At 38.2% G+C, this 27,267-nt stretch overlaps 1 protein-coding gene and 1 long non-coding RNA gene across 8 annotated transcripts in view; one reads left to right on the top strand and one right to left on the bottom strand.

Moving 5' to 3' along the window:
* The window catches only part of samd12 (sterile alpha motif domain containing 12), a 114,392-nt gene that overhangs the window by 66,507 nt on the left and 20,618 nt on the right, over positions 1-27,267 (bottom strand). For 2 of the 7 annotated variants that reach the window (XM_044139031.1, XM_044139030.1), the window contains exons 2-4: positions 27,059-27,267; positions 16,526-16,655; positions 4,610-4,750 (exon numbers count right to left, since the gene is read on the bottom strand). In XM_044139031.1, the coding sequence (XP_043994966.1) occupies positions 4,610-4,750; positions 16,526-16,655; positions 27,059-27,267 (480 nt within the window). Of the gene's footprint in view, positions 1-1,254; positions 1,933-3,243; positions 3,322-4,609; positions 4,751-16,525; positions 16,656-27,058 lie in introns of those variants that run through there. The other 5 variants (XM_044139028.1, XM_044139025.1, XM_044139026.1 and 2 more) reach the window with 5 other exon arrangements.
* Positions 1,873-27,127, top strand: LOC122843905. Its single transcript, XR_006372792.1, has 4 exons — positions 1,873-1,960; positions 2,047-2,133; positions 26,864-26,942; positions 27,037-27,127. It is a non-coding gene; the product is annotated as an uncharacterized LOC122843905 (long non-coding RNA).

Genomic DNA, 27,267 nt, shown 5'->3' with positions numbered 1-27,267 from the left:
TAAAATCTTTAGATCACAAGAAACCAACAATAACTCAGAAATAGCTAAACAATGAACTTTTCCCAAGTTAATTGTTTAGTTTTACCATTATTTCAAGATAAAGTTATTTTTGTAGAGATAACAGATCATCATTACCACAAAAAGATAATTTATTTTAGATTTACATTATTGGAGAAGGATTAATATTATTTTTACACTACAATTGTCATGTGGTGTTAAGAAAATGTTGGTTTTAGCAGCTCATCCTACTTGAGCCCACTTCAGTGCACCAATAAAGTTTCAGTCACCTCAGCATGCTGACGGCTTGAAACTAATATCAGTGAACCTCTGGGCTTAAACTACTTTCTGCTTACTTCAGATGATTTCTTTCTGACCACACGGCATGCTATTAAAATTTCACTCTCAGTGAGTCAGTCAGTATTAATATAAAATATAAAATAAATAAGATGAGATGGTCACATCTAAGCACAGCTAACATACTCATGTTGACAGAGCTAAATGCAAAATTCAACCACATCGCAACAAAAGCGACATATGCCAATTTTTTTTTATAGTAAAACCAAAAAAAGTATTTGTTTTTCAATATGCCAATGAATTATTTTCATTTTAGTTTCTTAGGTTTGTTTTCTCTGATTAATTACTGTCTTATGCTTGTATGTTTAATCCTGATAGACATGTTTCAAAACGGCTCAGCTTTTTAAAGACAATCACAGATAATTTAATCAGAATTTTTTTATGTTACTGCCAGATTTAACGTGTCTAATTATACTATAATCAATGGCCATATCCAAGATTTGAAGGTAAAATGAGTAAACTAATAAAAATAGAAAGATAATCCATCCATGCAAAACAAATCCAGAGATGAATCGAAGCTTTTCACACCTCCAGATTTTCTCCATTTTGTCGTCGTCCAACATTTTTGGCACCTGTCTCACCAACTGCACCATTTCTTTTCCTCCTCCTTTTCTTTTTCTTCATTACCTCACCACCATTCATCCGTTGCCGCTTTTTCACTTCATTCGTTTCCCTCCCTACTCTACTTCAAACTGCGTACCACTGTGTCTCTCTTTAGCAACAACGAAAGGAAGTTTGCCTTGGAGCCATTTCATCTCCTTCCAAGTTTTGTCTGATCTTTGCCACAAAAAAAAAAAAAAAAAAAATCTAAGGGAGGAACCTTTTCTTACTTTTGAACATTTAGACTTAACATTGAAACATACAAATTAAAAACCAACCAACAAAATCATATAGTACATGTTTGTTTGCTTTGTTCACTCCACGGTTCCATTCTTACTTGTAATTAATTCGTATTTTATTCAAAATAATGTAAAAAAAAAAAGAAAAAGAGAGATGCTCTTTGATTTTCTTCCTTTTGATTTTGTCTTTACAGTTCTACATTTTTCTGCTTTGTCAAACTTTAGTCTTCTCAGTGTGTATCCCCAAGGCTCAGATATGCTCTAAAAGGCAGCGTCCTGCTGAGACGGGTGGGCTGTCTGCTCCCATATCATCAATACACAAAAAAGGAGATGAAGAGCAGGGAGGATGAGGCAAGAGAAAAAAGACTAAAAAAGGGAAGAAATGCCTCGGATGCCAAGGGTAGCCTTTAGCGAGCGTCATCACTCAGCTAAATGCCCTCTCTTGTTCCTCCTCTCACTTTCTATTTTCGCCTCGCTGAGGGAATAAAACCGAGAGCCTGCTTTATTTCAGTCCAAATGTTTTCCAAGGATCTGGAACCCTGGAATTTGTTCCTCGGCCCCTGCGGCAGCCCCGTTTCTCAGAGTCTGTGCAGATGGGTGTGAAGGAACAAGCGGCGCCGATGCGGGCTGCTGCTGGAGGCTGGCGAAGGAAAGCTGCTGGATTTGCTGAGCGCGAAGCAAGACAGGCTGAGCTTCACAGGGTGGAAAGGAGAGAACAAGGAGAACATGAAGCGCGCTGCCGTGTGGAGAGAAAAAACAAACAGCAGGTTTGAGCTGGAACTATTGTTGTTTGGTGGAAAAAAGTTTGTGCAGCGATGATAAATGATAGATGTCCCCATAAATTATCATACAGAATCAGAGCCAACCCAAGACGCATGCGACCCAATCAGGCTGCTTAGGGCCTCCACACCACAAGGGGGCCCCCAAGAGCACCAAACTGGTATGATAAAAGTATGTACATGAATATACATTTAATATAACATTGAACAATAAATATTATTACACATAGAACCCTATTTCTATTTATTTTGTAGCTGTTACACAAATAATGGTTAATCTCTTCCTACAAGATATTAAATTTGTAAACTTATTTACTGTAAATGTATTGTTCATCAGCTGGTGTTACCACACCAGCTGATGAACACACAAAGAGAAGTATTGTCCAGGAAAAACTGAAACCTAAATGAACAGGAGCTGCTTGATTCATTGGGAACATCGTCTGCTTTGTTGTCACTGATTTCAACTTTGGCAGCTCAGCTGTTTACCTGTGTGAGGCTTTTAGTTTGGCTATACATGAATTAAAAATGGCTCATCAAAAGATTTAATTAACATAATGGATTACTGCTGCTGTTATACATGCATAAATTGCAAACAGAGCCTCTGCATATTTTGAGGCTGAATTGATCCTGCTGCCTTTGACTAATGCTACAAAGCCACAAAAAAGGCATCTGTATTCTGAACATCGACGGCACAAATGTATATTTATGACAAAAAATAAACATAGTGAGGTGTCAAATAAAATCTGTCACTGTGAAATATTTAGCTTATTTTGTTGAGATATGAGGAAAAGGTCACAGTATCTCAGCAGGGATGATTAACCAGGACTAATGGATTCAAGACAAATAAATAAGGAAGCACAACAAACATCTAATTCATTAATTAGAGATTTTTGTTGCCTTCATAATTGCTGAAAAAGGCTCCTGAATGAGCATCAAGGCCCTTTTAAAACACCACTTCATAACCAACACAACGGTGACTCTACTATCATAGGAATGATCCCACATCACCATTACCTAAACTCACAATATCTTATGATAAATGGCCACTGATGATGGTCCCTCCCCTCAGCATGCCAGATGCTGGAAAACAAAACTAGCTTCATCTGCATAGACCTTAACATTGACTGGAATTATAAAAATAATTTCCCCCGTTGAGACGGTAAGTTTTTACGATGAGTTGGTTTTGCAGCCATTTGTGTTTTTCACACAACAGGAAAGGAAACTCATCACAGCAGTTTGCATAAAGCAGCAGCAAGCTTACAGGCACTAACCTACTTCAGTGGTTCACGGTCGACTCCAGCTACCGACAGCTTGACATACTTTCAAATTACCGTAAATAGCTAGCTGACCTAATGGAGACAAAACACAATGAGATTTCTGTCTTAATCGACTGAAACACATAGATAAATATGTTAACTGTTTAAAACAAGCGAGGGGCGTGCTGCGGTGGCGTAGGGTATAGTGCGACCCAGATTTGGAGGCCCTGAGTCCTCGACGCGGCCGTCGTGGGTTCGATTCCCGGACCCACCGACATTTGCCGCATGTCTTCCCCCTTCTCTCTCCCTCTTTCCTGTTAGCCTTCTGTCATATAAGGGACACTAGAGCCCATAAAAGACCCCTTGGAGGGGAGAAAAAAAAACAAACAAATAAAAATACCCTCAAAAAAACAAGCGGCTTCCAGTTCCTGCCGATATCCAGCAACTTCACACAGCTGTTGAAGAGATGTGGACCAAAAACGCCCAATCAATATGAAGAAGGCTAACAGTTGGGTTGCACAGAGTGAGTGGTAATCACACCAGATACCGACTGGTTCTCTGATCCCCCAATAAAGCAAAACTGCTAATTTCACAATGACCTTTTATTGTCACACACCTGTGCAACAATCAGGCCGTCTAATCAGCATCTTTGCGTGGCACACCTGTGAGGTGGGATGGATTATCTCGGCAGAGAAGAACTGCTCACCAACACACATTTGTGAACAATATTTGAGAGAAAATAGGTCTACTGTGTGTACAGAAAAAGGTTTGGATGTTGGAGTTCAGCTCATGACAAAATGGGAGCAAAAACAAAAGTGGTGCGCTTATATTTCAACTCGGCGTCTACAGCTTTGGACCTCTTGCGCGCTCATGAATACATTAGCTGCATCTGTTACGTCTATCTGGAACAACCATCTGGGACAACCTTGCAGCGTATCTCAGCAGATATCAGCATACTCGGGTACTATCTCTGCTTGCGACACGAGAAACCGACAAGTTCAGAGTCAGCAGAGTTGGGACCTGCAGCTACAGGAGCTCATCACGTGTAAAAGTAAATCTATACGGAGACGTAACTGCAACAACAAGCCGTCATCATCTGGACTCGATGGCTGGTGAGCAGAGCAGCTGAAGAAAATGTTTCTGCAAGACTCTTTTGTTGCATAATCATTTTCTGATTCACCATTTCCTCCAGGCTTTGAAATATGCAGCGATTGCCATGGCGACAGATGGCTCGTGAATAATGAATGATTGGTATATTTATTAGAATGTTTGTTATTGAATATTTTTCAACCTGGAAGAAACTAGGTTCTCAGGATCGATTCTCAGGGCGTGTAACGCAGGTAAACGTCTCAATGTGATATTTAAATGCTGAAAGTTTTACCTTGTGTGAGGAGCTGCAGAGTCCTGACTTCCTCGCGGACACGAAGCTGCAGGACTTGCTGCAGGATGTGCTGCCTCTGGGCTTCGTGGATAATCCCCATTCGCTCCAGCTTTCTGTCCGTTAGTCTCATGAGGGCCCGTCCTGAAAACAGACGAGCGAAAAAAATAAATTAAATAAAACACAAAGCTTAAGGATCCAAGCCAGAGGATCACCGCTTCAGATGTTTGCTAAACTTCTTCTTCTTTACGTCCGTGGATGAGGAAAGTCACAAGGTGCTGCGGGTGAATTAAACACAAATTGGACTTTATAAGGATAGATTAATAAAAACAGACGTCTATTCACCGTCGCGCAATCATCAGTCTGAATTGTCCAATTAAGCTCAGCAGAACCATATGTGAAGCAGATCCTCCTTTGCATAAATATCAGAACAGTACATCCCTGCAGCAAGAATCCCAAACAGCTCTTTAGTTAATTGCAAATCCTTGTATAAAATACATAATTTAATCATCCAATCAGCTTCTACGAAGAGGACTTAGGCTACTAATAAAAAGGCTTATAGAATATTGTGTGATTATTAGTCCTTGTCTTGAGTGTTTTTGCAACATGGAGGATGGTAAGCAGATAGGATAATATAGGGTAATTACTAAGCAAAATGCTCGTTTTGCTCTTGTGGCCCCGACGGCTGCTTTGACAAGATGCTGCCACCAATTAGCGCCACGGCTGGTTGGAGAAAAGTCCTTAATATCACCAGGAACTTAAAGCGATTAAGTTCCTGGTGAACTGGGAATCTGTGTAGTTGTTAACGGCAGTAATTATGAAACTCCAGGTTTTCACCTAAAGGACCTGACCTCATCAGTCTTTACTGAAGAAATGTGCTGCTGGGGTTCAGGGTCTTAAACCTTAGATGTTTCTACTGAAGTACTGAACAATGCAAGATTTTTATCTACAAAGAATCTGGAAAACTACAATTCCCTCCTCACTCATAAATTGCACAAATGTACACTGAAAGTTAGGATGTGGACTTGAAGTTTTATCATGACATTTTGTGTTACAATTAATTACTTCCTGGTTTAGGTAACTGTATAGTTGCAGCTTGCAACTGTGTGTCACATTCATTATAACCTCACAAAAACAAAAACCATTTTCACGTAATAGAAATGGCATAACAAGGTTTCCCCCAGAAAACTTGCTACGCTCGGTAGTTGGACGCTGAGGCCGTCATTCATCGAGCCGCCCGTCGTCTTTTTGAGTTAAAAAATGTTTAAAGTTGACAGGAAGTTTGACAATTTCACTCGATTATGTGTTATTAAAAGATTGGGAGATTAATACCCGGACAGCAACTAAAAAGTCTTAAGAAATGGAAACATTTAAAAAAGACTATAAGAATAAAGAATAAGTAAAGCTTGGTGGTCCACCCTGCATGATAATGCCACTGCTTAATGATCAATAAACTTTAAATTCTAATTAATATTTAACACTGGAACTGGAAAACATTTTACAAAACCAAAACAACTAGTAATCAGTAATCAACTAGTAAAACAAAACTGTCCTTTAAAAAATGACTAGCTGAGACGAAAGCATCAAACTGAAGAGCAATTTTGGTACAAAGAGAGAAAGAAATATAATAAATTACGTAAATGGAAATGATTGAGATTGGTTTAATTTATCAAGGGATGAATTGATTTGCTTCATCCAGATGGTGTTAAAATCTGAGCATTAAATTAAATTACATCACATGTAACCTGTATATAAAAGCCAGGCAGTAAGGTAGAGTCATAAAAGCTTACAGGTAGCAGCAACATAATGAAAGGACAGATGGGGAAAAAGTCAGAGAAGGCGGAGACCAGACTGAGACATTAAAGTTGACATGACAGCGCCAACATGAGCCATGCTGCAACGGTCTATAAATATTGACCAACCATCACTTGCCACCTGAAACCAAAGATAGATTGGCATGGCAACTGAGATTCACATTTCTCTCTTTTGCTCCTGTATCATCTGTTGTCAATATCTGCAGGTATAAGAGAGACAACTGAGCATGACACACACTGCAGGTTTGATGCTATATGGGATTTCCCGTATATTAGCATGAAAAACAGCTGCAGCATCAGGCAGCCTGGTCAAATTAGGACATAACTTGATAAAGATACATACCAGAGTTTCTTTGTACAAGTCCTTGCTCCTCTAAGTCTTTTAATGATCTGTCAAGTAGCAACCAGGCTTCAATGTTTTTTTTATTTCCATGATATAGACCAACACGAGACAAAACAGTGAAATGAAAGATACTAAAAGCTGAACATTTTTACTTAAAATCTAATTGGTGAGCCCATTTTACTTTGTTACACCAATTTCTTCCCAATTTCCATTAGAGTTAACCTTTGAGCCATCTCAAAGTATTAATTTATTGCTGATATTGGTGTAAAAACAAATGTTCTGGGAAGATCTTGGATGTTTGAACAGTTAATTTTGGGATGTTGTTCAAAGCTTGAGATATTGCTTGTAACACTGATTTAACCATGTTTATGTTTCTATGTGTTGTTTAGTAATTAATGTTCCCCAGCAATCATCATCTAAAAATAGAATAAAATGACTGAAAATGACACAAACTGAGCATGTCATGGCAAAGAAACCTTCAACTATATATATTAAAAACAACAGCCCTGTGGCTCATGGTAACTCTGGAGGAGCTGCAGAAATCCATAGTTTGTGTGGGAGACTGTTCACAGGACAACTTTTTAAGCACTCCAAAAATCTAGTTTTGATGCGAAATTGTTAATGTTCAAATTTTACATGTTTTTGTGCTTCCGTTTAGGTTTGTACTGCTTCTAAAGACAGCAAAAAGAGAAAAACAAACAAAACTCCCAGCCATTTTTGTTAGGCAGCAAGTTAATGTTTTTTTGGTGTCTGGAAAATGAGTCATTTCAGCACACGTCTGATTGTCGAGTCACATTCAATGGGCGCAGCCCGTCACCTAGCAACCTAGCAGAGCTCCAGCACATTTGGTCAGCTGGTTTTACCATTGTATGTGCTGTACAATGGCTGCCGGAAAAGACAAGTGTTTTGCTGTTGACTTTCCATCTAGAAACCACTTGCTGCATTCTTATTGGTTGTGCATGAGGTTCTACTAATGCTTTTCAAAGAGGTATGGTTGTATAATTGCACATCTTTTTGCAGCCATTTTCAAGTGTAAACGTTGAGTTACGGCACGTGACCAGCAGCAGCTTATAAGGATTTAAAGTTACAAGATTTAAAATGACCCTAAAATGAAAGGAGCTAAAAACAGGCAGAACTGCACAAACTAAAATCTCATAATCTAAGAATGACTGTGTGCAAAATAAATGTACACATCTTGTGTGGTCCCGTCTCAATCTTTTCATGAAAGATTGAATGGTGTTCTTTCTTAAAGGTGACACATTATGCTAACAAAAATGCGTTAAAATATTCTTCTGACCTCTGTAGAGACACAACCAAAACGTCCAGCTGTTATTCCTTCCACTTCACAGTCATGCATTGCTTTGTGTTGGTCGATCATATAAAAGTTTTGTTCGTAATAAAACTGTAAACCCTTTGGCCATAAGGCCAATAGTTAAAATTGAAAGGAGCAGATCAAGATGTAGATTTAACAGCCTGAGTGGCTAAATGGCATCTACAAAATGATCATTTAATGGTGCAGCTGACTGAGTGTGTTTGTGCGCCTTTTGAGATCTTAGGGCTCCAACATCAGACCAGTCAAACATCCGTACGCCAAAATATACTAGGAAAAAACAAGTTCAGGAAGCTTTTTGAGCAAATCCCAGGTCGAATCATTTCTTTTTTTAGATATTTGCATGTATAGAAGCAACTGGCATGAATCTTTAACTTATAAAACCAGACTCGTACCTTTAAAAAAAAAAAAAAGCCAGAGCAAAGCCAGTGAAGTGCTGCAATTACTGCGATATAAGAATACCAGTGATTACAATAAAAAAAAACACTCAGCTCAACATTCAGCCAAAGTGCCATGCCTCCTTGTCAGCAAGGCAACATCAGTGGGGTGGAACAACTTCTGTAAGGAGTCCAACCCTTTTAACTCTCGGTTCCTCCAGTTCTGAGTCATTGGCATCGACGATCCCACCATGTCTCAGCGGGGAATTTTTCATACCACTATTAATGCACTGTGCACTGTAGCATGGCCAGGAGGAGAGGAGGAAGAAAGGGAGGAGGAAGAGGAGGGTGGGAGAAGTGGAAAGTGGTCAGGAGGAAATAAATGAGGTAAGAGAAAGAGTTGCTTTGGAAGCAGCTGAATGTCTTATAGTGAGAAAAACCTCCTGAAATGTAGAAGGAAAAATTAGAGGTAAAATCTAAATATGAAGATTTCTGCTGCTTATTACAGAGTTTCAGAAAGACTGGTTCAATCTCAAAACATAAAAAACATCTCTCACTGCTAATCTAAAAGATTTACTTTCCACTTCACAATGGAAACTAACCGTCTCAGTCAAGTGGTTTGGGCACGCAAGTTTTGATTTCCAAATGTGAAAAAGATTTTTTTTTGTTTTTCAACAGTAGTCTGAAAAACATTTGTGCAGAGCATTAAATTTAAAATAAGTATTTCTCATCAAATTAACCCGAGCATGAAAAAAAAGATTTTTCTTACCGTTTCTTTAAGCTGAGATGCTATTCATAAAATGACATCTTAATTCACAAAAACACCACATTATGTTTTCTATTTGAGAAAAGCATCGTTACAGGAAGGCTTAGTGCCTGGTAAGGTTTTTAAAAAGTCAACTTAAAACTGTATAAACAAAGATGACAATTTAAAACAAGACTTTAAGGAGACCCATTATAGCTCCCTGAACAGGTTAAGACAGATTTATGGGCTAAACAAAACATGTTCATTGCATCTTTTGTACAAAATTAATCAAAGACGAGATTTTAGTCTGTTGAGTTCTGCCTATTTTCAGAATGAGCTGTTTTAGGGCGTCCTGTCACTTTAAAGACAAACAAGCTGCTGCTGGCCAATCCCTTTAACTCCATGTTTACACTCTCACTTGAAAAGGGCAGCAAACTGATGCCCAAATTATATAACAGTACATCTTTGAAAAGCATTAGTTGAGCCTCCTGCGCAACCAATAAGAATGCAGCAAGTGGTTTCTGGATGGTAAGTCAACAACAAAACACTTGTCTTTTCCAGCAGCCATTGTACAGCACATCCAAACTCCAGTTTGTGTTGCTAGGTAATGGGCTGGACTCGACTGGGGTTGCTAGGTAACGGCGCAATGCCCATTGAATGTGACTTAATCAGGAGGTTTTTGAAACAGCTAATTTTCCAGACAAAAACTGAACATTAACTTATTGCCAAAAAAATAAATCTTTTTTAGAAGCAGAAACCCAAATGAAAAAAGAAAAATGTCACTTATGAAGAAAAATCCATTAAATTGAACCAAAATTATAGAAGAAAACAATGTATAAAATGAAAATGTAAAAGTGCTAACTAATGTCGCATCGAAACAGGAAGTAACTCCATATATGGACAAAGTAACAACTGAAAAGAAACAAAAAAAATAATCTTTTATGCAAGAGATCCCGACAGAGCTCAAGCAGGGAGTCCACCAAGACAACTGAAGCTGTTTGTTAGCATAATGCTAATATTGAGCTACAATCCGCAGCACAAAAGAAAAGCTGGAGATGTTGGGCATATGGGGGGATACATGTAGCAGAAAGGTGGCAAGAGGAACAGAGAGCGAATCATTAATTTTCACTAATTAATGTCTGTACAATTTCTTTATTTTTAAGAGTCTTCCAATATATAAAGAACAAATACAGCAAAGCATGTTACACACACATATTTTACAAAGGCTGGGTGATGTGCACACAACCACATTGTGCCTGAGAATCGGATTAATGAGTGGTGGGTGAGCAGCCGTGTTGTGCTGAAGCTGATTAATCTGCAGCTACAGCCTGGCACAGTCAACTGCGGGTTTGATGAATGGGAGCTTAGAGTGCATTTGTTTACACCCGCTTAAATATAAACACAAAATACACACATATATGCATTGATCCACCAGGAGTTTGCTTCATTTTGCAGGCAGAAATAAAAAAAGAACAGATGCACAAAGGCTGCTTGTCAACGCAGCGCCTCGATTTAATAGAGATTGTACTGGAGATATAATTTGAGTTTGTTTCCTCAGGTTAATGCTCTACAACAGCAGCACATTTTTTAACACTTCCTGTCAGCTGTCTGCTCATTTTTTGTGTCATCTGTGGAACAATAGAGATCCTGTTCAGACTTGGCATTAAAATCCGTTCTAGCTAATTCAGATACAAGTGGGCAGTTTTAAGCATGACTGTTCATGATTGGCATTGAAATCAACCTTTTTTTTTTTGACTGATTTCCACCTCAGGATGATTGCAGTCAAATAGTAGCATTGGTCTTCCTCCAATCAAGACCACATATATTTTTACTGAGCTGCTTTTGTTTCAGTGAATGCAGTTTCCATGGTTTTGTTTCTGAAAACTCAAGAGTTTATCCAACCTTTATGGTTCATCAGGGATGCTTTTAAGGGTTATTTGGTCGAAGATAAGACGTTTCCACATTCTTGACACAAAGTCCATCTTGCTGTCAGTGCAGATTGATTACAAACTTCACCAGTAATCTCCCGTATAAACAATACGCTTATGGATTCATGCACAGAAACTCAAGATGTAAACATGGAGAGGAGGGTGTGGTTAGAAAAACTCAGGGAATCTTTTAAAGATGATTCTGCTGGAATTTTTAAGTGGTGCATTCACACCAGCCCTGTTTAGTACGCTTTAATACAAACTCTAGTTCGGATTAATGTTCTCTAGAAAGAACTGTTTGATGAGGTGTGAATGTGTAAGCAAACTCTGATGCAGACCAAAAAAGCAAACTCTGGTCCAAAAGCAGGAAACAAGCTTTTGACCCTTGGCACTCTCCATAACTCCGCCCGCTCCGCCATGACAGACGTCAAAACAACCGATGAGCTCCTTTAAAACCAGTCAAAAAACAGACATCTGCAACCAATTTCACTTTAAAGATGATCACAGGCAAGGCTGCAAACCAAACTGTCATTTTATTTTATAACTTTCAATGAGGAAAGATGGCGGTGAGAAGGCTCCCAAAGTTTACAAAGCTGTAGGATCTGGGACACTTAAGTTATAGCTGTTAGAGGTAGCTAATGAATCAATAAATCCCTTTTTACACACCTTTGGTTTCCATAATTGCTGATCTGAACTAAATCAGCGGCTATAATTTGTATAATTAATCATTATTTCATCTCAGAGTATCAAACTATCCGACAAATGTTCCATCAGAAGGAAAAAAAAAATCTTCATGCTCCGCTGCAGCTTCCAAGCTGATGTGCAGCCCTGTTACTTCAGTCTGTTTGACTCATTTGCTGTGTGTCTTTTTCTCCATTAACCAGCTGCATATCTATGACAGCAGCCGGCGGCAGCCTGCACAATTCATCATCTAAGGGCTAAATGGCTGTTGTGGTTAGTTTCTGCGTGTCCTCGACTGTTCTGAAATAGACTTTGTCACCTTTTGTCCTTTTTTTGGGGTCTCATCAAAAATACATTTAGTATCCAATGTGAGACCCTCCAGTTGCAGAAGATGTCTCGTCCAGAGCTGCATGGGCTCGCTGGTATTTTCCAGGCTGCTGAAATGATGAGTTTGACTAGCGGGGCGGATAGAGTAGTCGGACTCCAGCCACCCTTCATTTAACCACTAATATTACAGGCTATTAATTATTCAGAGCAAGGGCTTATGACACCATATATCACTGAGTTTTGTGAGGAAAACTTTCCTGGACTGAAGAGAAAAACTGACATGACTGCCCCCACATAAAAAAAATAAATAAATAAAAATTTGATTTTGAAATCAATCAGAAGGTAAATCTGTTGGGATATTGTTAAAGGAGCAGTATTGCGTAAAATCAACTTTTTTGAGCTTTCATGCTATAATCTTTTTCTCTCATTAAAAACACACCTGGAGTGTTGCTTTGATTCTCTCATGCATATCTGAGAAATATTTTAATTTCCATGGCAACCATTCAGCTGTGCAAAACGCCTGGGTGGACGTAGCCCCGCCTTCGAGACACAGCTCCTCCTCAACCACTCGGCTCCTTCAGACTAGCCAGTAGCAATTAGCAAACACCTGGTGGAGCTGAGCATCTGCTGAGCTCATAATAGGAGTTTATTCTCAGTGAAATGCTGGAAAAACATTGTTGAAGGGTTAATAGAGGAGCCATGTTGTGATGACTTCCTGAAGGCGGAGTTTCAGAAGGCAAAGCAGCTTCTTAAAGAGACAGAGGTCCAATTTCAAGAAGTTAGAATACAAAGCCATATTTGATAAATGCAGCATTTCCATAACAACTGAAGTCAACATAGTTATGTGACTGTGCTAGAAAATGGCACTATGTCCCTGAAAACACATAATATCACCCCTTTCTATTGGTTTGTAAAAAAAAAAATAAAAAATCCCAATTATTTCAAAAAATATATAGAGCTTTTTATACATGTATTTTTCTAAATAACGTCACACCAGCCAGTTCCTACCATCTTTACCAAGCTTCCTCATTGTAAAGACGACGGATTAGGAACTAATGTCTAATTATGCCCTAATATGCTTTAATGCATTTTAAATAGAAGCTGGGTGTTAAAGCCGTATTTGCAGCCGTGTCTGTTGGGGGTGGGAGGTGAGGACTGAGAAAGGGAGGCGTCTTCTTGGCAGTGGAGGCTGGAGGGAGGACGGGAAGCATTGATTCCTTTGGCAGAAGTTACAGCAGTGAAGCGGTTGCTGCATACTGAAGTCGCTCGATGCTAAAATGTTGCACGCGCCTCGATACGCAGTGAAATGCATTCCCCATGCTGCTGTTTTATGTCTAAAGAGGGCGGACGCGATTGTCTGTATGAATTATGTTCTGGAAAAGAGAGACTGCTTATTGATTTGGTACTTAGTGAAAGGGATGACGATGTTGCCAAGACAAGTGAGATTGAGCACCGCTGGCAGTCAAAAAGAGGTATTCAGTTATGGATGGATTGGTGGGATATACAGCGCACTGAATGCAAAAAAGTCTGGCGCAAGGAAGCCAAACCCCGGCCTTGCTCACGCGGTTTCAATTATGAAAAGGTCACAAGTAGAGTCTGACAAACAAACCGAGCAAACAGATAATCTCCTATCTCAGATGCATGCCTATAGTCCAACATAAACATATTCAAACTCCTTGTTTGCATGATTGTTTTCCCAACAGTGTTACATTGGTTAGTCGTGTTTATTCTCTTGCTGCATTGAAATGAAATAAAATGTCTGCAGAATATTCCTAAGATTGAGTGGGATGCAAATTGCCTCGTGAGTCCAATTGGTAAGGCTTGGCCCATTTTAATTGGCTTCTGTTAATTAATGCCAAATGTGGAGACAAACTGAATTACTTGCAGATTTTCTGTGTGCCATTATCTCCCAATTGTCTCAGTTTGAAAGTATAGGTCTGTACTTCTTATTTCATTCTTTCTCACAATAAATGGCTTTAGAAAATTCAGAAGCAGACCAGGAAAAAACACCAAAAAGTATTTTCCAGAGCAAATATATTAGTACACTTGAAACAAGACAAAACTAACTTGAAAGTAACTTTAAAGTGAAATACAGGAGCTTATTTTAAGTCAATAATTCCCTAATATGGATTTTTTTTTAAGTACTAGATTAAATGGTAGATTACTTTACTTATAACATAAGAAAATATCTTGTTATAAGTGAAATAATGGAACTAGAACTGGGTTGCTAGGTGACAGGCTGGGCTTGGCTGGGGTTGCTAGGTAACGACGCAGCGGCAGTTAATTTTGAAATAAGTGAAAAAGATCTGCCAGTGGAACTAGTACTTTTATTATTAATATTAAGGAATTATTGACTTGAAACAAGCTCCTGTGTCTTGCTCAAACCTGACTTGTTTTAAGTTTTATTTTATTTCAAGTGGAATAAAGAGGCATTGATCTACAAAATAATCAACCAGATAATACAACAAACAATGGGAATAAAAATAAACTAACAAAACAAATAAACAAGGAGGGATACATTAAAATGGATACATTCAAAACAAAAATTAAACACAGAATATAATTAAATGGTGTCCCAACAAAAACAATGTAGTTGTTTAACATTTGTGAATTAGGATATCGTGTTTTCTTTTAATACTGGCAGTTATTTTCTAATTTAAATTATTATTTTTCAGTTCTCTAATGTTGCTTGATTAACCCAGCATCAAAAAGGCCATTCCCGGGAAGAACAACGTATTCAGAGCAGCAGTTAAGGAGTTAAAGAAGAAATAGGAGCTTGTTTTAAGTCAATAATTTCTTAACATTGGTGGAAAAGTAATATCTCCACAGGCAGATTTATTCACTTTTTTAGTACTTTCTTGCTAAAAAGTGACTTGTAAGTTAGTTTTGTCTTATCTGAAGTATACTAAGATATTTGCACTAAAAACTAGAACAAGAATACTTGGTAAGATTTTGTGTTTTGCAGTGGTGTTTGTTAGAACATCACAATGTTCTAACAAACATTGTGATGTTTAACTTTGTTCATGCTGAGATAAACCTAATCAAATTTTATTTATTTTTTCCACACAACAATAATTTCTTTTGAGAAAAGTACAGAAACTACTCTAACATACTAAGCGTGAGTTTTCAGTGGTAGTTTGTGTTAATATTCTCTAAATCAGCAGCAAATTATCTTTTAAACATCAATCCACAAACCTAAAAATCACAATCAATCTATCAAAGTGTGATAGTTTACAACCTGAATGAAAAGAAAACAAATCAAATGCTTCTGAAATCTTTCTCCTTGGGAGTTGCTGTCAAATTGAAGCGGCGCTTCAGCAGGCATGCAATGAACCGTGGGTCATTTATTCGACCTCTTTGCAGCTGATGAGACATTTGCGCGATTCGCGGTGCAAAGCAGAAAGATTCATATTTTCACACCATTAAACAGGTGATGCTGAGGCTCCACGTAGACGTATAGCGGTTAAAATTGCATCAAAGAGCGAGTCAACGCATCACAAGATTTATGTGGTCAGCCGGTCACCGAGCGGAGGATTTCGTCAGGAGCAACAAATAAACATATTAGTGTGATCAGCCGGGCTCTGAGAGAGAAGAGCGGCGTGAAAATTAATGGTCGTCTGTTTCTGTGAGGACTGAAGCGCTGTTAGAACCAGGGTGACCTTGAAGGGGCTCGTTGGGGGAGTGATTGACGTGGCAACAGTTACCGCTGGTAACAGAGACAGAGGGAAGGGGAGGGACGGACAGACGGGTGGGCTGTTAGCCAGACGGCAGGTGTGGAGCGCACCTGGGAGGTTATGAATGAAATCTGGCTTCTCAGAGGCAAGAAAATTGAAACTTCTGAAGAGTTTTGGAAGAAAGAGGAGCTGGTTTGGCTCCAGGTTTAGGTCAGAAGACAGATTTCACGGTTATGTCTCACTTTTATTTTATTTTTTTCCAAAATAGGAGCTAAAAAGGAAGGATGGAAATATTGACAGCTGCAGAACAGAACTGCTGTTCCCACAACGGGAACGTTTCACACCGTATTTTCTGCACTATAACTAGCTAGTTTTTGTCAACAGACTTCACTTTGAAAAGAAGTAACCTTTTATATAAATATTAAAGATCTTGTGTTGAGATTTTTCTGAATCGCTACTGTGTAGACATGTTGTCCAACCAGAACAGAAAGGAAATACTAACCATTTATTGTTTTCAAGGTTTCCTCCCATTGGAGGAATAAAAATGTCAAAATTTAAGTGTTGGCCCAAAATTTGAGCAAATTGAAGCAATAAATCTGTTTTTAATCACACATTGTGTCCAGCAGGCATAATATCAGTTTAAGGTGCTTGAGTGAAACAGATTGATCTTAACGATCGCTGTTTGGGTTCAGAAATGTACCTGTGATGTCGTGCTGTTTGAAAGAGTCGCTGTAGATCTGATGCTGATTGGGACAGTGCTTTTTCAGCCATTTGCAAACATCCTGCTGAGTCCACAGAGCCACTGGTTTGGACAGCTTCACGTATCCAGGCTGAATGAGAGGAAAAAATCAAAAAATACATCAGAAAGCATTCACTGAACGACCTTTTAAATCTAAATCTGTCATGGATCATTTCTAAAAAGTCTTAAACTATCGCTAACTTCATAATAAGTCTCACCAAAATCTGTGAACTGATTAATAACTTTACTACTTGTGAAGATCTTTAAAAGCATTTTCAAAAAATGTTTAAGCAAATGTTTTAATGTCTCAAACCAAATGTGTAAAGACGGTCAGTTTTCCAGGTTTTATGTTCAGGAAGTCATTTTGTTTAAACGTCAACTCGCTTAATTTCCTACTGAACTTCAGCAATGAAGCGACAGTCATCAGCCGGGAAACCAGCTTGGTAAGATTTATCCATGTGAAACTTTAAGCTTCTAAACACGCAGAAAGAAAGTTGAAAAATGTTTAACCTTTTTGCCGTCACTGAAACGTTCACCTTTCATTGTTGTTCATTGCTCTCCATTTGTCAAGCCCACAATGTGCTGCTGTAAACTTAGTATAAGGGGAAATTTTTCTGCCATGATTCGAGAGCACACATTTTCATTTTGAAAGCAGGACTTCAGGTCTTTTCTTCTCAAAACTTGTAATGCTTGTACTCCAAACTCCTGCTCTCTTTCAAATATTCACTGTGATTTCTCAAACCTTTCTCCTCGCACTCAAAACCTGTTTCTGCTCAGATCAAATCTCCATTTGAAAACCTCTCTGCTCGCTTGCCAAACATTTTCTTCTTGTGCTCAGAGCAAAAAAGTACAATCGCCTGGCAACCTCTCAGCCAATAGAATGACAGTGTTGCACTGGGTGCGTTTGTTTCCTTCTAGTGGGTGTGCCTGTGTGGCTACTATCGATTGTAGCAACCTGCAACTACACATAATGACATATAGACAACCATTAACAGAAAACATATATATTTATAAACCGTTGAATGGATAAATGTTGTGACTAAGTTGCAACACTGTTGGTTCTGTGGATCCATTTTCTTTGTTTGGGTGAACAAACTCCTGCCTAAGTTCAGTAGCTGCTAGCGATCAGTAGCGAACTGCTGGCGGATGTTTAGTGCAACATGGAGCAGAAAGCTGAGGTCGTTGTTTCTCACTACATCCAGTGGGTGGCGCTCTAACTTTCCAGTGTGCTTTCTTGCTGACTTGCAGGTGTTAAATTAACCATTTCTTAATTTGCTGATGTTCTGTACTTTCTTCAGCTGCAGCTCACTGAGCTGCCTTGGCCAATATAAAAATGGCTCATAAAAGTCCTTGAATAACCAGAAATGTTCCACACATTTCAGACGCCTCTCCAACCAAAATACTTCAACAGCAGGCGACGCCTTATGATCCCTCCTCAAAGTGTCTGCAGCGCTTCTGATTCTGATTAAGAGGCTACTAAATTTGCAAACAGAGAAGTGATTAAAATTTCACATCTACAACCTGCTCTTCGGGCTGCTTTGTGCCACGGCGTAGCAGTGGAAAGTCCTGGGTTTTCCCTTTTCGCTGCTTCCATCATCTCTGCCCCAAATTCAATCTCCTACAGTCTCTGTCAGATGGAGCGGGTTTTTTTCTCCCCACAGCTTTTCACCTGTTTCTTTTCTTCCACCACTACTCCCACTCGCTCTATATCTAGCTTCCCAGAGAGAAAGAAATTGGGGGAGAGGCGCACGCTGGTTTGGGCATATGGTCGGTATCTCCAGGGTGTAGGTGAAATGACAGACAGCCAAAGCAAGCGGGTGAATATGCGGGCGTGTAGGCGAGGTCGCAACTCTCAACGCATGTGAGCATGGATAGATGTTGAGTGTATGTAGAAGGGACAGAGCGCTGTCACAGGAAGAAATCACATTAACCATTAAACACAACTCGGCTCTGTGCTAATTAACCCTGACTGGAAGCCCTGAGGCGACGGAGTAGAGAGGAAAGCCAAGATGGAGAAGGAAGGAGAAGAAGAGGGAGAGGAGAAGCTGACAGACGAGGCAGCGAAATAAAAAAGAAGCCAAAGCTGTGGAGTAGACTCAGCAGATTGACGGGAGGCTCTCATTTTCCATGAACCCATTTCTGAGTCAATGGCCATCTGTGTTTTACATTCTGCACTGATTTAGCCCATAGCTGTTCTACCAAAGCCTCGCTGGTGCCTTCCTGTTCGCCAACCAGCAGAGAGAGAGAAACCACAACGGGCCATGGTAGATAAAAAATTTAAAAAGAAGAAATTCAAAAACACTGAAATTTTTAGATCAAAATGTTTTCTGGAAACAGCCAGGAAATTTCAGTTCCAGAAGTCAAATATTAGCTAGAAAGAAAAACAAATTACATTAATCAACTGTCAGAATAATCAATAACTAAAATAACCATAAGTTGCAGCCCTGAACATAACATCTGAACATTAGCTGCTCTTTTTCTATCCTGATAAAGTAATTTAGTTAGTGAAGCTCTGATGTGAAAGCACTACATCAACAGAGGCGATCATTTTGTGATGACAATCATTTCCACACGGTGCATTTTGGTTCCAACGTTGTCAGACTGAGTTTATAACGATTTGCAATTTGCTTTGAGTAACTTCATGTCAAATAGATTAAAGATTTTCCTGGAAAAGCTGAAATATTAAAACATTCTTGGATATTTTAACAGGAATTGAATAAAAGTAAGCACAGTTTATGTTTTGAAGCATCTTTGATCAAAGACAAAAACAAAACAAGCTTACAGTGTTGAGAAAAACTATTTCCTGTCTACAGACTCTTTGTTTAGCATTTAAATGTTTAAGATCAAGTATTTTTTTATAATCCAGTTATACTGGACAGTTTTTGGTCAGTTTAATCAGATTTAAAAATCAAGACTTTGACTAGGCCTTTTCAAAACTTTTATTTGGTTGTTGAGTCCTTCAAAAGTGGATTTGCATAACCCAGGTGCTTGAGCGCAAGGTCAAATTGAGGACATTCTCCTTCAAGATTTTCTGCAGCAGAGTAAATTGATTTGATTACAGAAAGTTGTCCTGGTCCTGAAGCAACTTGCTGTTAAGTTTTTACACCTGATGTATCGAGAGTCACACTTTCAAAAAAGTGGAACTTTTGTCCGCAGAACCTTTCCTAAAAGTCTTGGGGATCATGATGGTTTCTTTCCCATTGACGCCATTTTTGCCTCGTTTCTTTCTTATTGATGCGTTAGTTGTTATTCTGGGTTCTTTTGTTACTTCCTGAATGCGTCCTTGATGAGATCTTGGAGTAATTTTTCAGCCATTCCTGGGAAGGTTTGCAACAGTTCCATGTTTTCTCCTTTTGCACACAGTGCTGCATTTCCACTGACCAGATAATCATGCAAATTGGAATTACGACAATAAATTTGCTTAATGAAAGCACGGAAATTTTGAAAAACTTGCCAAAAGTTTTTTGAGCATCCTAGTTTTCTGTATCAAGAATTTATTTTGCAAAACTGCACTGGATACATTTTTTACATCGAACATGAAGCATGATTGACAACAGGATGTTGCTACTGGAGGAAAAGACGAAGAAGAAGACGACAGGAAGTGATGATAGCGAGGCATGTCTTAAATGACTCATTAGTGGAATCTCTAAAAACGTTTTGTGCACATTTTTAATGGAAACGTAGCTGCAGTTTCCTCTGATTCATTCTTGAATTTCATTCATTAAGGCATGATTCGTTTCTTTTTTAGATCTTTTGACCTAGTTCCTGTTGTCAAGGGTTCTTGATCCCAGAGTATAAAGGAATGCAGCTTTCCAAATTGTATAAATTACAGTTTAATAACCAACTTACCAAGAGCAGCAAGATTGGTTTCTCATATACGACCACTTTGGTTTGGATAACTTTATGTTCCTTTAATAATTTGAGTTCCTACTTAAATACATGTATACATCCATACTTTTACAGCTTTTTTGTCACTATTTGTAGATAATCTGTCTTAATTCTCAAAGAGACATGCACATTGTAATATTTTTATTGCCCAGTTCAGTTGCACATAGCTCTGGACTGGAAGATTGCTTGTTTATTTATATTCTTCTATTCTATTACATGTAAATAGTTTAAAAACTGCACTTTTGATTTCCTATGGTTTTCATTTTGGCTTATATAAAAGTTTGATTAACAGTAACATTTAAATGCAAAGAAAAGAAGCAAAACCAGATTAGTACGGTGGTAAATTCACTTTATATTTGTTGCTGCACTTTGTGTCATTTTTTTATTGTTGTATCAGAAACGACCAATTAAAGTGTAAAATGCCCCAGAGTAAATGGAACAACAAAGTACAGCTTCCAAATTTATCATAGCGAGAAATCAATACCTCTCTGATGGAAGTAGGAACTCTGCAGCAGAACTGAAACTAGAATCCACTGCTTAAAGCAAAGTTTAAAAATAAAACCCCGCAGTTAATCTATAATTTTTATAAACTATGTCATCTGAAAACATAAACTGCTGCACAGATGTTCATTCCTGGTCTGAGTTGATTTCTTGTCTTTATCCAGCAAGAAAATGCAGATTTACATTCTACCGTCACACCAGCAGGTTTCACTGTCACATACTGCCCCCTGGTGTCCGAACAGAGCACTGCACCGTGAAGAGAAAGGCGCCTGCAATCACTGCAACCAAGTTAGTTTTTATCCTAAATTTTAAGTACATTATTTAATAACACCACCACATGTGTGCACATAACACCTAGGTTATGTTTCTTGTTTTCTTTTCTAACAGGTTTTTGACTTTCCAAACTCAAATTTTCTTGTTTTTTTTTTTTTTTTGCTTTTTTTTTTCCTAGCAAATTTTGAACTTTTCAAGCCCAGAAAGTTCTTGTAATTTCTGGATCTTTTCTGAGATTAATCTCAACCTCTCAGAGTTTTAATTCAGAAATTTACTCCTATTTTTTCCCTTCTGCCCCAATACTTTATCGTAGTGTGGAACCTTATATTGTTGTTTAAATAAATGTTCTATATTAATAATTCATCTAAAATCTTATTTATTCACCCCTGTAGTTTCTGTGTGTTTCTACTATATGTTTATATTCGTTGAGATATTAATGAATTTTATTTAACTCTACTTCGAGAGTTGACATTTTTAAAATTTTGTTGTGCTTTCTTTCGTGCACAATGACAATAAAATGAATTCTGATTCTATTTGTTTACACCGTCTTCTTCTCTCGTCAGTCACCATTTGAACAGAGAAATTGGTTTCTGAATCGAGTTGTGACCCTGACAATCTGAATTGAATCGTTAAATACTGAAACATTTCCATCTCTAGTCTCCAGCAAAGTTAAGAGTTGAATTTCTTTAGCTGGTCTTGATTGGCACCAGGTGACCGGCTGCTGGAGGCTCAAAGCTCCACGTCGTCTCTGCTGAGGCTAATTGCCAGCTCTGCTGTCCCTCGGCTCCCTTTCCAATCGGTCCATCTCTCTCAGACCAGACCTGGCAGGAGACGAAAAACCCCCCCACCCTCCTTTTAATTAATCTGCGAGACACACGGACAGGGCGGCGGCGGCGGCGGTGGGGTGTGCGTCCCGGATGAATTACTGAGCTTTCATACGAAGCCTCTGTTTGAAATTGGATTTTCTGGCTGCAGCCTGAACACAACGAGGGCGCAGGCGGCCCTTCAGAGGCCCTCGACCTTCATATTTGGTCGGGTCCATAAAGCACAGCAGGGCGTGTTAAACCCAGACGAGATGAACTCACCTTGAGCTGCGTATTGATTGATGATTTGCTGTGGATGTCAGCTCCCCTCTGACTCCAACTGGTTTTTATACATCATGTTTAATGTGTGGGGAAAAAGCTCAGACTCCATTATAAATCCAAGCGATGATTCATCAGCAACACGGATGATGAGATTAACCGAAATATAGCTGCACTGGAATACCAACGTTATGAGGTGTGAAGATTTAATCAGAGTCAAATTAAAGATTTTTTTTTTTAATCGTTTGGTCTTACAAATACAGCAGTGATTCGATTTGCTTAATGTTTGTTTAGATTAAACAATTTATTTCTTAAGGTGCTTGAAATTTATTTACAGTACTTCTATTTATTGGGGATTTAATGTGACAAAGCAATTTAGTAAATAACTGCAAAATGGAGGGAAAATAATGCAGATTTTTTAGAAATAAGGGGAAGGAAATTTAAGTTTAAGGATTAAAAAAAATTAATAAAGCAACATTATAGTCATATTTAATGAATTATTATATGTGTTCAGATGAGACTTTAGAAAATAACTTAAAGGAGCATAACTGCTGGTGAAAAAATGACTTCGCAATAACTTTAGGCAAAGTTTATTATATTACAACAAAATATGTAAAATATATAAAATCTATAAGATGATCTAATCACTATTTTTATTTAATGTATTTTATTGGGATGTAACCGACCAACACAAAATAAATCATAAATGCAAAGACAAAGAAAGATTTCACAATTTAGCAATAAATAAACATCATAATGTGACAAAATGTAAAAAATAAAATTAAATAATAAAGCGTTAAGATTTTTGCTGTGTTTTGTTTTATTTTCAGTTCCATTTGTTCATCATAAAAAGTTGTTTTTGTTTAACTTTATTAATTATTATATTGCTTTGTCATACGATTACTGGGTGGAAATTAATAAAATCAAATTTAAAAGTGCGACACTAGATCCAAATGGCCAAACAATACTATAATGTGTAACTATAAAGATTTTTTAAACTGTAATAGCAACATATCCTGGAAGATACAACTAATACATTTCAAAATATACAATATGAAATCAATGTGGAATTAGTAATAACTTCAAATTATAATTTTTTGCCATTTATTTTCCACTCCTGCCTGTCTTCGGGTTAAAAAAGTTTTACCCCTGAAACAAACTAAATATTTTGCACGCTGGAGTTTATTCCCCCCCAAGAAAGAGCAGCTCCTGTTCCTATTTTAAATAACACGGTTCTGAAAAATCTGATTTGGTGGATTTAATTTGAAATCACATGTTAAAGCGCAGCATCAGCTAAATGCAGCGTCATACTTTAACAGGAGCCTCAGATACTCTGGCCCGTTATGTCACCGTGACTATAATTGAAGTTCACTTGCTGCGGCTCGGTTTAGCTCAGCTTCTGCATGTATTAATGAACGCTTTTAGGCTGCCTAATGGAAAACATTAACATTATTCATAATTTAAGCTTTAATGCACTTGATCTGTTGGAAATTCTCCAAAAGAGTGAGGATGTTAACTCTAATGCAGACACTTGACACTGAGATGGCAAGCTCTGTCGCTTCAATTATACATTATAGTTCAAATGTTTTAAACCAGGGCTAATTTTTAAACAGGCTACCTCCAGGCAGCCATCACTGAAGCCTTGATGAACAGCACTCCAGGCTTCCTGAAGGCATTTTGAGGTTTTTATTTTTACTTTATTAGTTTTCAAACTGGTTCATCTATAGCAAACCTACACCCAGCAGTTTGGTAAGCACTTTTTCTGCCCAGAAGGTTTCTTTTAGGTAGAAAAGTAGCATTTTTCTACCCAGAAAACAACTGGTTGTCAAGACAACCAGCTGCTTGTTGTCTTGACAACCAGCGGAATGCCAAAACTTCTTGCAATTTTTTCAAAAAACTTTAATAACAAAACTATTTATTTATCCAAACAAAATGTATCAATCTGTTTATCTTTTAAAGAAAATATTCCTGTGAGTTTTTACATATATTGTTATTTTAAGTCTACATATTAGTATATTCTTGATACAATGAAAAAGGCACTAATGCTAATTGTTAGCAATGAATTGGATTCTCCATAAACCTTAGCACAAAGCTAACAGTAACATCTATTAGTAACCTAGAGTTACTTTACAGATGCTAATTGTTTTATGACAGCTGTAGTTACAGCTCATTAAATTAATATGCAGTTGAAAAGTTAATTATTATAGTAACTATTTTGTTTTTGATACAATATAAAACACGGTTTCTCAGAAAACTGTATTACTACAGCAGAAAACGGAAAATAAAACGATACAGAAATTTCAGCCAATCAAAAACTTGACAAAATCCAGTGGATCAACAGAAAATCACCAGCAACTGGAAACAGTTTTGATACTGCGTCCATCCACTCTTCCTCCGGACTCTGAGGCCTTCATGTCCGAACAAAACTCAGATTTATTTTAATCTAAAAGTGAACGACGGCTAACAGAGTTTGAACTCGACTTGTGTGAAATATCTATTGGTCCAAACTCTTGAATGTTCTTTGCTTCTAAATCCACCTAAGTTATTCTTTTTGCAGCTGTTTATCCCTTCTATAACAGTTTTTCCTTCCACTAACTCTTTTAATCAATGTCCTTGTACACAGCTTTTTTTTTGCTTTTTACTGGGCAATTATCAATACAGAAGCCATAAAACATCTGCTTTATTTAGTCTTCTATAACTTTCTAATTGTGCGAATAATTTAATTCTTACAGTTTTATTGAGTGCCAACCATAATTAAAACTAATTATAAAAGCCTTGAACTCCATCACTACACGTTTAAACTTCTTAACTGCTGAAATAAATTAACCATTATAAGATAATTGAATATTATGAGCTTCCTCTCTATTTAAAAATATACAACAAAGTCTGTATGTTCAATCTAAAACATGTATATTTGTTCTTAGTAGCTACAGTTTTCCAGTGTTTTCATATGAAAATCAAGAGAAGCTGCTTGTGTGGAGCTGCAAAGTTTCACCATCCATGTTGTTTATCAGTCAGCCAAACTCTGTAAGAATGTAGACAGAAGAAAACGACTCTTCTTAAAGTTACATTACCAGTAAAGACATTAATTAATCCTTAAAGCTCTCCCTTGATAATTCAAATTACAACATGTCTACCGGTGCCGGTTTTCTAGGGGAATTTCTACCCAGATAATCTGGTTTTACTCCAGTACCAGCAGAGAAAGATAAACAGCCACCTCAGAAAACTATTTTTGTTCTGTGCAAATAGATTCCTGAAAAGGAAACGCACCTTGTGTTTTAAACGAATCAGAGGCTCTGTCTGGTTTTTAAGTGGCTCATCCAGGATTTACACCGAGCCCTTTTCTCACTCTAAGTGCTTCCACTCTCTCAGACTGACAGCTGATTACCAGATGTTTTACTATGAGAAAGGAGAACATGAGCGTGTGTCTGTGCATGAGAAGCAGCCGCTCCTGCCTCCATCCCCGCATCACTCTATTTCTGGAGAGGAAGTAAAGGATCTCTCTGTTCCTGAAAGCACATCTTCACACGTAGCAGCAGCTGACAGACTTGCAAAAAAACAGGCTTTTATTGTTCTTTCCTGGTTTATTCAGAGTCAGAGCTATGATTTAAACAACTTCTTCAGATCCAGAGATCCATTGAAACTATTACTGAAGTTGTTTGAAAAAAAAAAACTAGGAACGCAAATTATAAAATTATCAGTTGATATAAAGTTTGTTTCTATGATCCATCAACTAACAATTAGTTGACAGGCAGACATTTTATTATCCATCTTGCATCAAGGAGGGTGTCTGTCTTTCCATAATAATGAAGGGTTATCTTTTATTAGTATACTGAATTTTAAGACTTATTTGAATAAAATACTGACTGAATAAACAAATAATTTTAGTTAAATTTAGACATATTTATAAAATATAAATTGGGAACCTCCTATGTGGCTGTAAGGGTTAAGAAATATTAACTCTGTAATATTTCTGTATTTTACAGAAGTGCAGTCTGTGGTTGCTCTTGAATTAATGTTGAAACTTCGCTTCACAAAGCGCTTTAACTCACTACAGCTCTCTAAAATCAACATTGCTTATTAGGATCATGTTTTTTTTTTTGTCATGTTACAATTTATCTGCCTCAAACAGTCCGCTTTTCTGCCACCACATCGTCGCCTTTGTAGCGCATCAGTAATTTTTAAAATAAAAAGTTGACGCTGTTCCGCCATGAAGCTCGGCTGAATAAAGTGAAACTTAAAGAGCTTGCTGAATATTTTTATTTCAAAACAAAACCACATAAAGTGCATTTCGCATCTCAAACCGGACTCTTTTCGTAGGGTGACCAAACGTCCCTATTTCCCGGGACATGTCCGTTTTTCACGTCCTGTCCCGGGCGTCCCGGGATATTTTTAAAGAGTGAGGAAATGTCCTGTATTTTCGTGGTGTCTCCCCAACCCCCCCGCTCAAAGGTGTCCCGGTTTTCCCAAATGAAAATAAGGTCACCCTACTTTTCCGGCTACTGTATTTTTTCTTCTACTTGCGGTATTATCTCCGTCATCTTTGTTTCTATAGCAACGGCTCCGCTTAAGCACGACCAGCGGCGCCCACTGCTGGTTGGCGGCCAAACTACACAAGTAACAGAAGCTCTAACGTACGTTACTAGCTAATCGATTCATTTGAACTAATTTGAATCGAATACAATTATTTAGTTGTAAATCAACTAATTGTTTGCATCCGTAAAACAGACGAGGAACACAAATGTCTCACCCGGGTCAGCTCGGACTCTGAGACGGAGCGGTGCGGCGGGGAGCGGCGGTGGTACGAAGGCCGGCGGAGGTCCGGGTAACTCGGACTGTCGTCGTCCAGCAGGACGGCCTCGGCATCCACCAACTCCTCGTCCTCCTCCAGCTGAGAAGTCATGTCCTCGGGACGCAGCTGGTGGTCGATGCCATTTTGGCTCAAGTTGCAGTGAACAG

This window comes from Gambusia affinis, linkage group LG14 (genome assembly GCF_019740435.1).
Source record: "Gambusia affinis linkage group LG14, SWU_Gaff_1.0, whole genome shotgun sequence".
In the NCBI taxonomy this organism is placed as follows: Eukaryota; Metazoa; Chordata; class Actinopteri; order Cyprinodontiformes; family Poeciliidae; genus Gambusia; species Gambusia affinis.
Note: the sequence above shows the minus strand (reverse complement) of the source record. Positions and strands in the feature narration are given on the sequence as shown.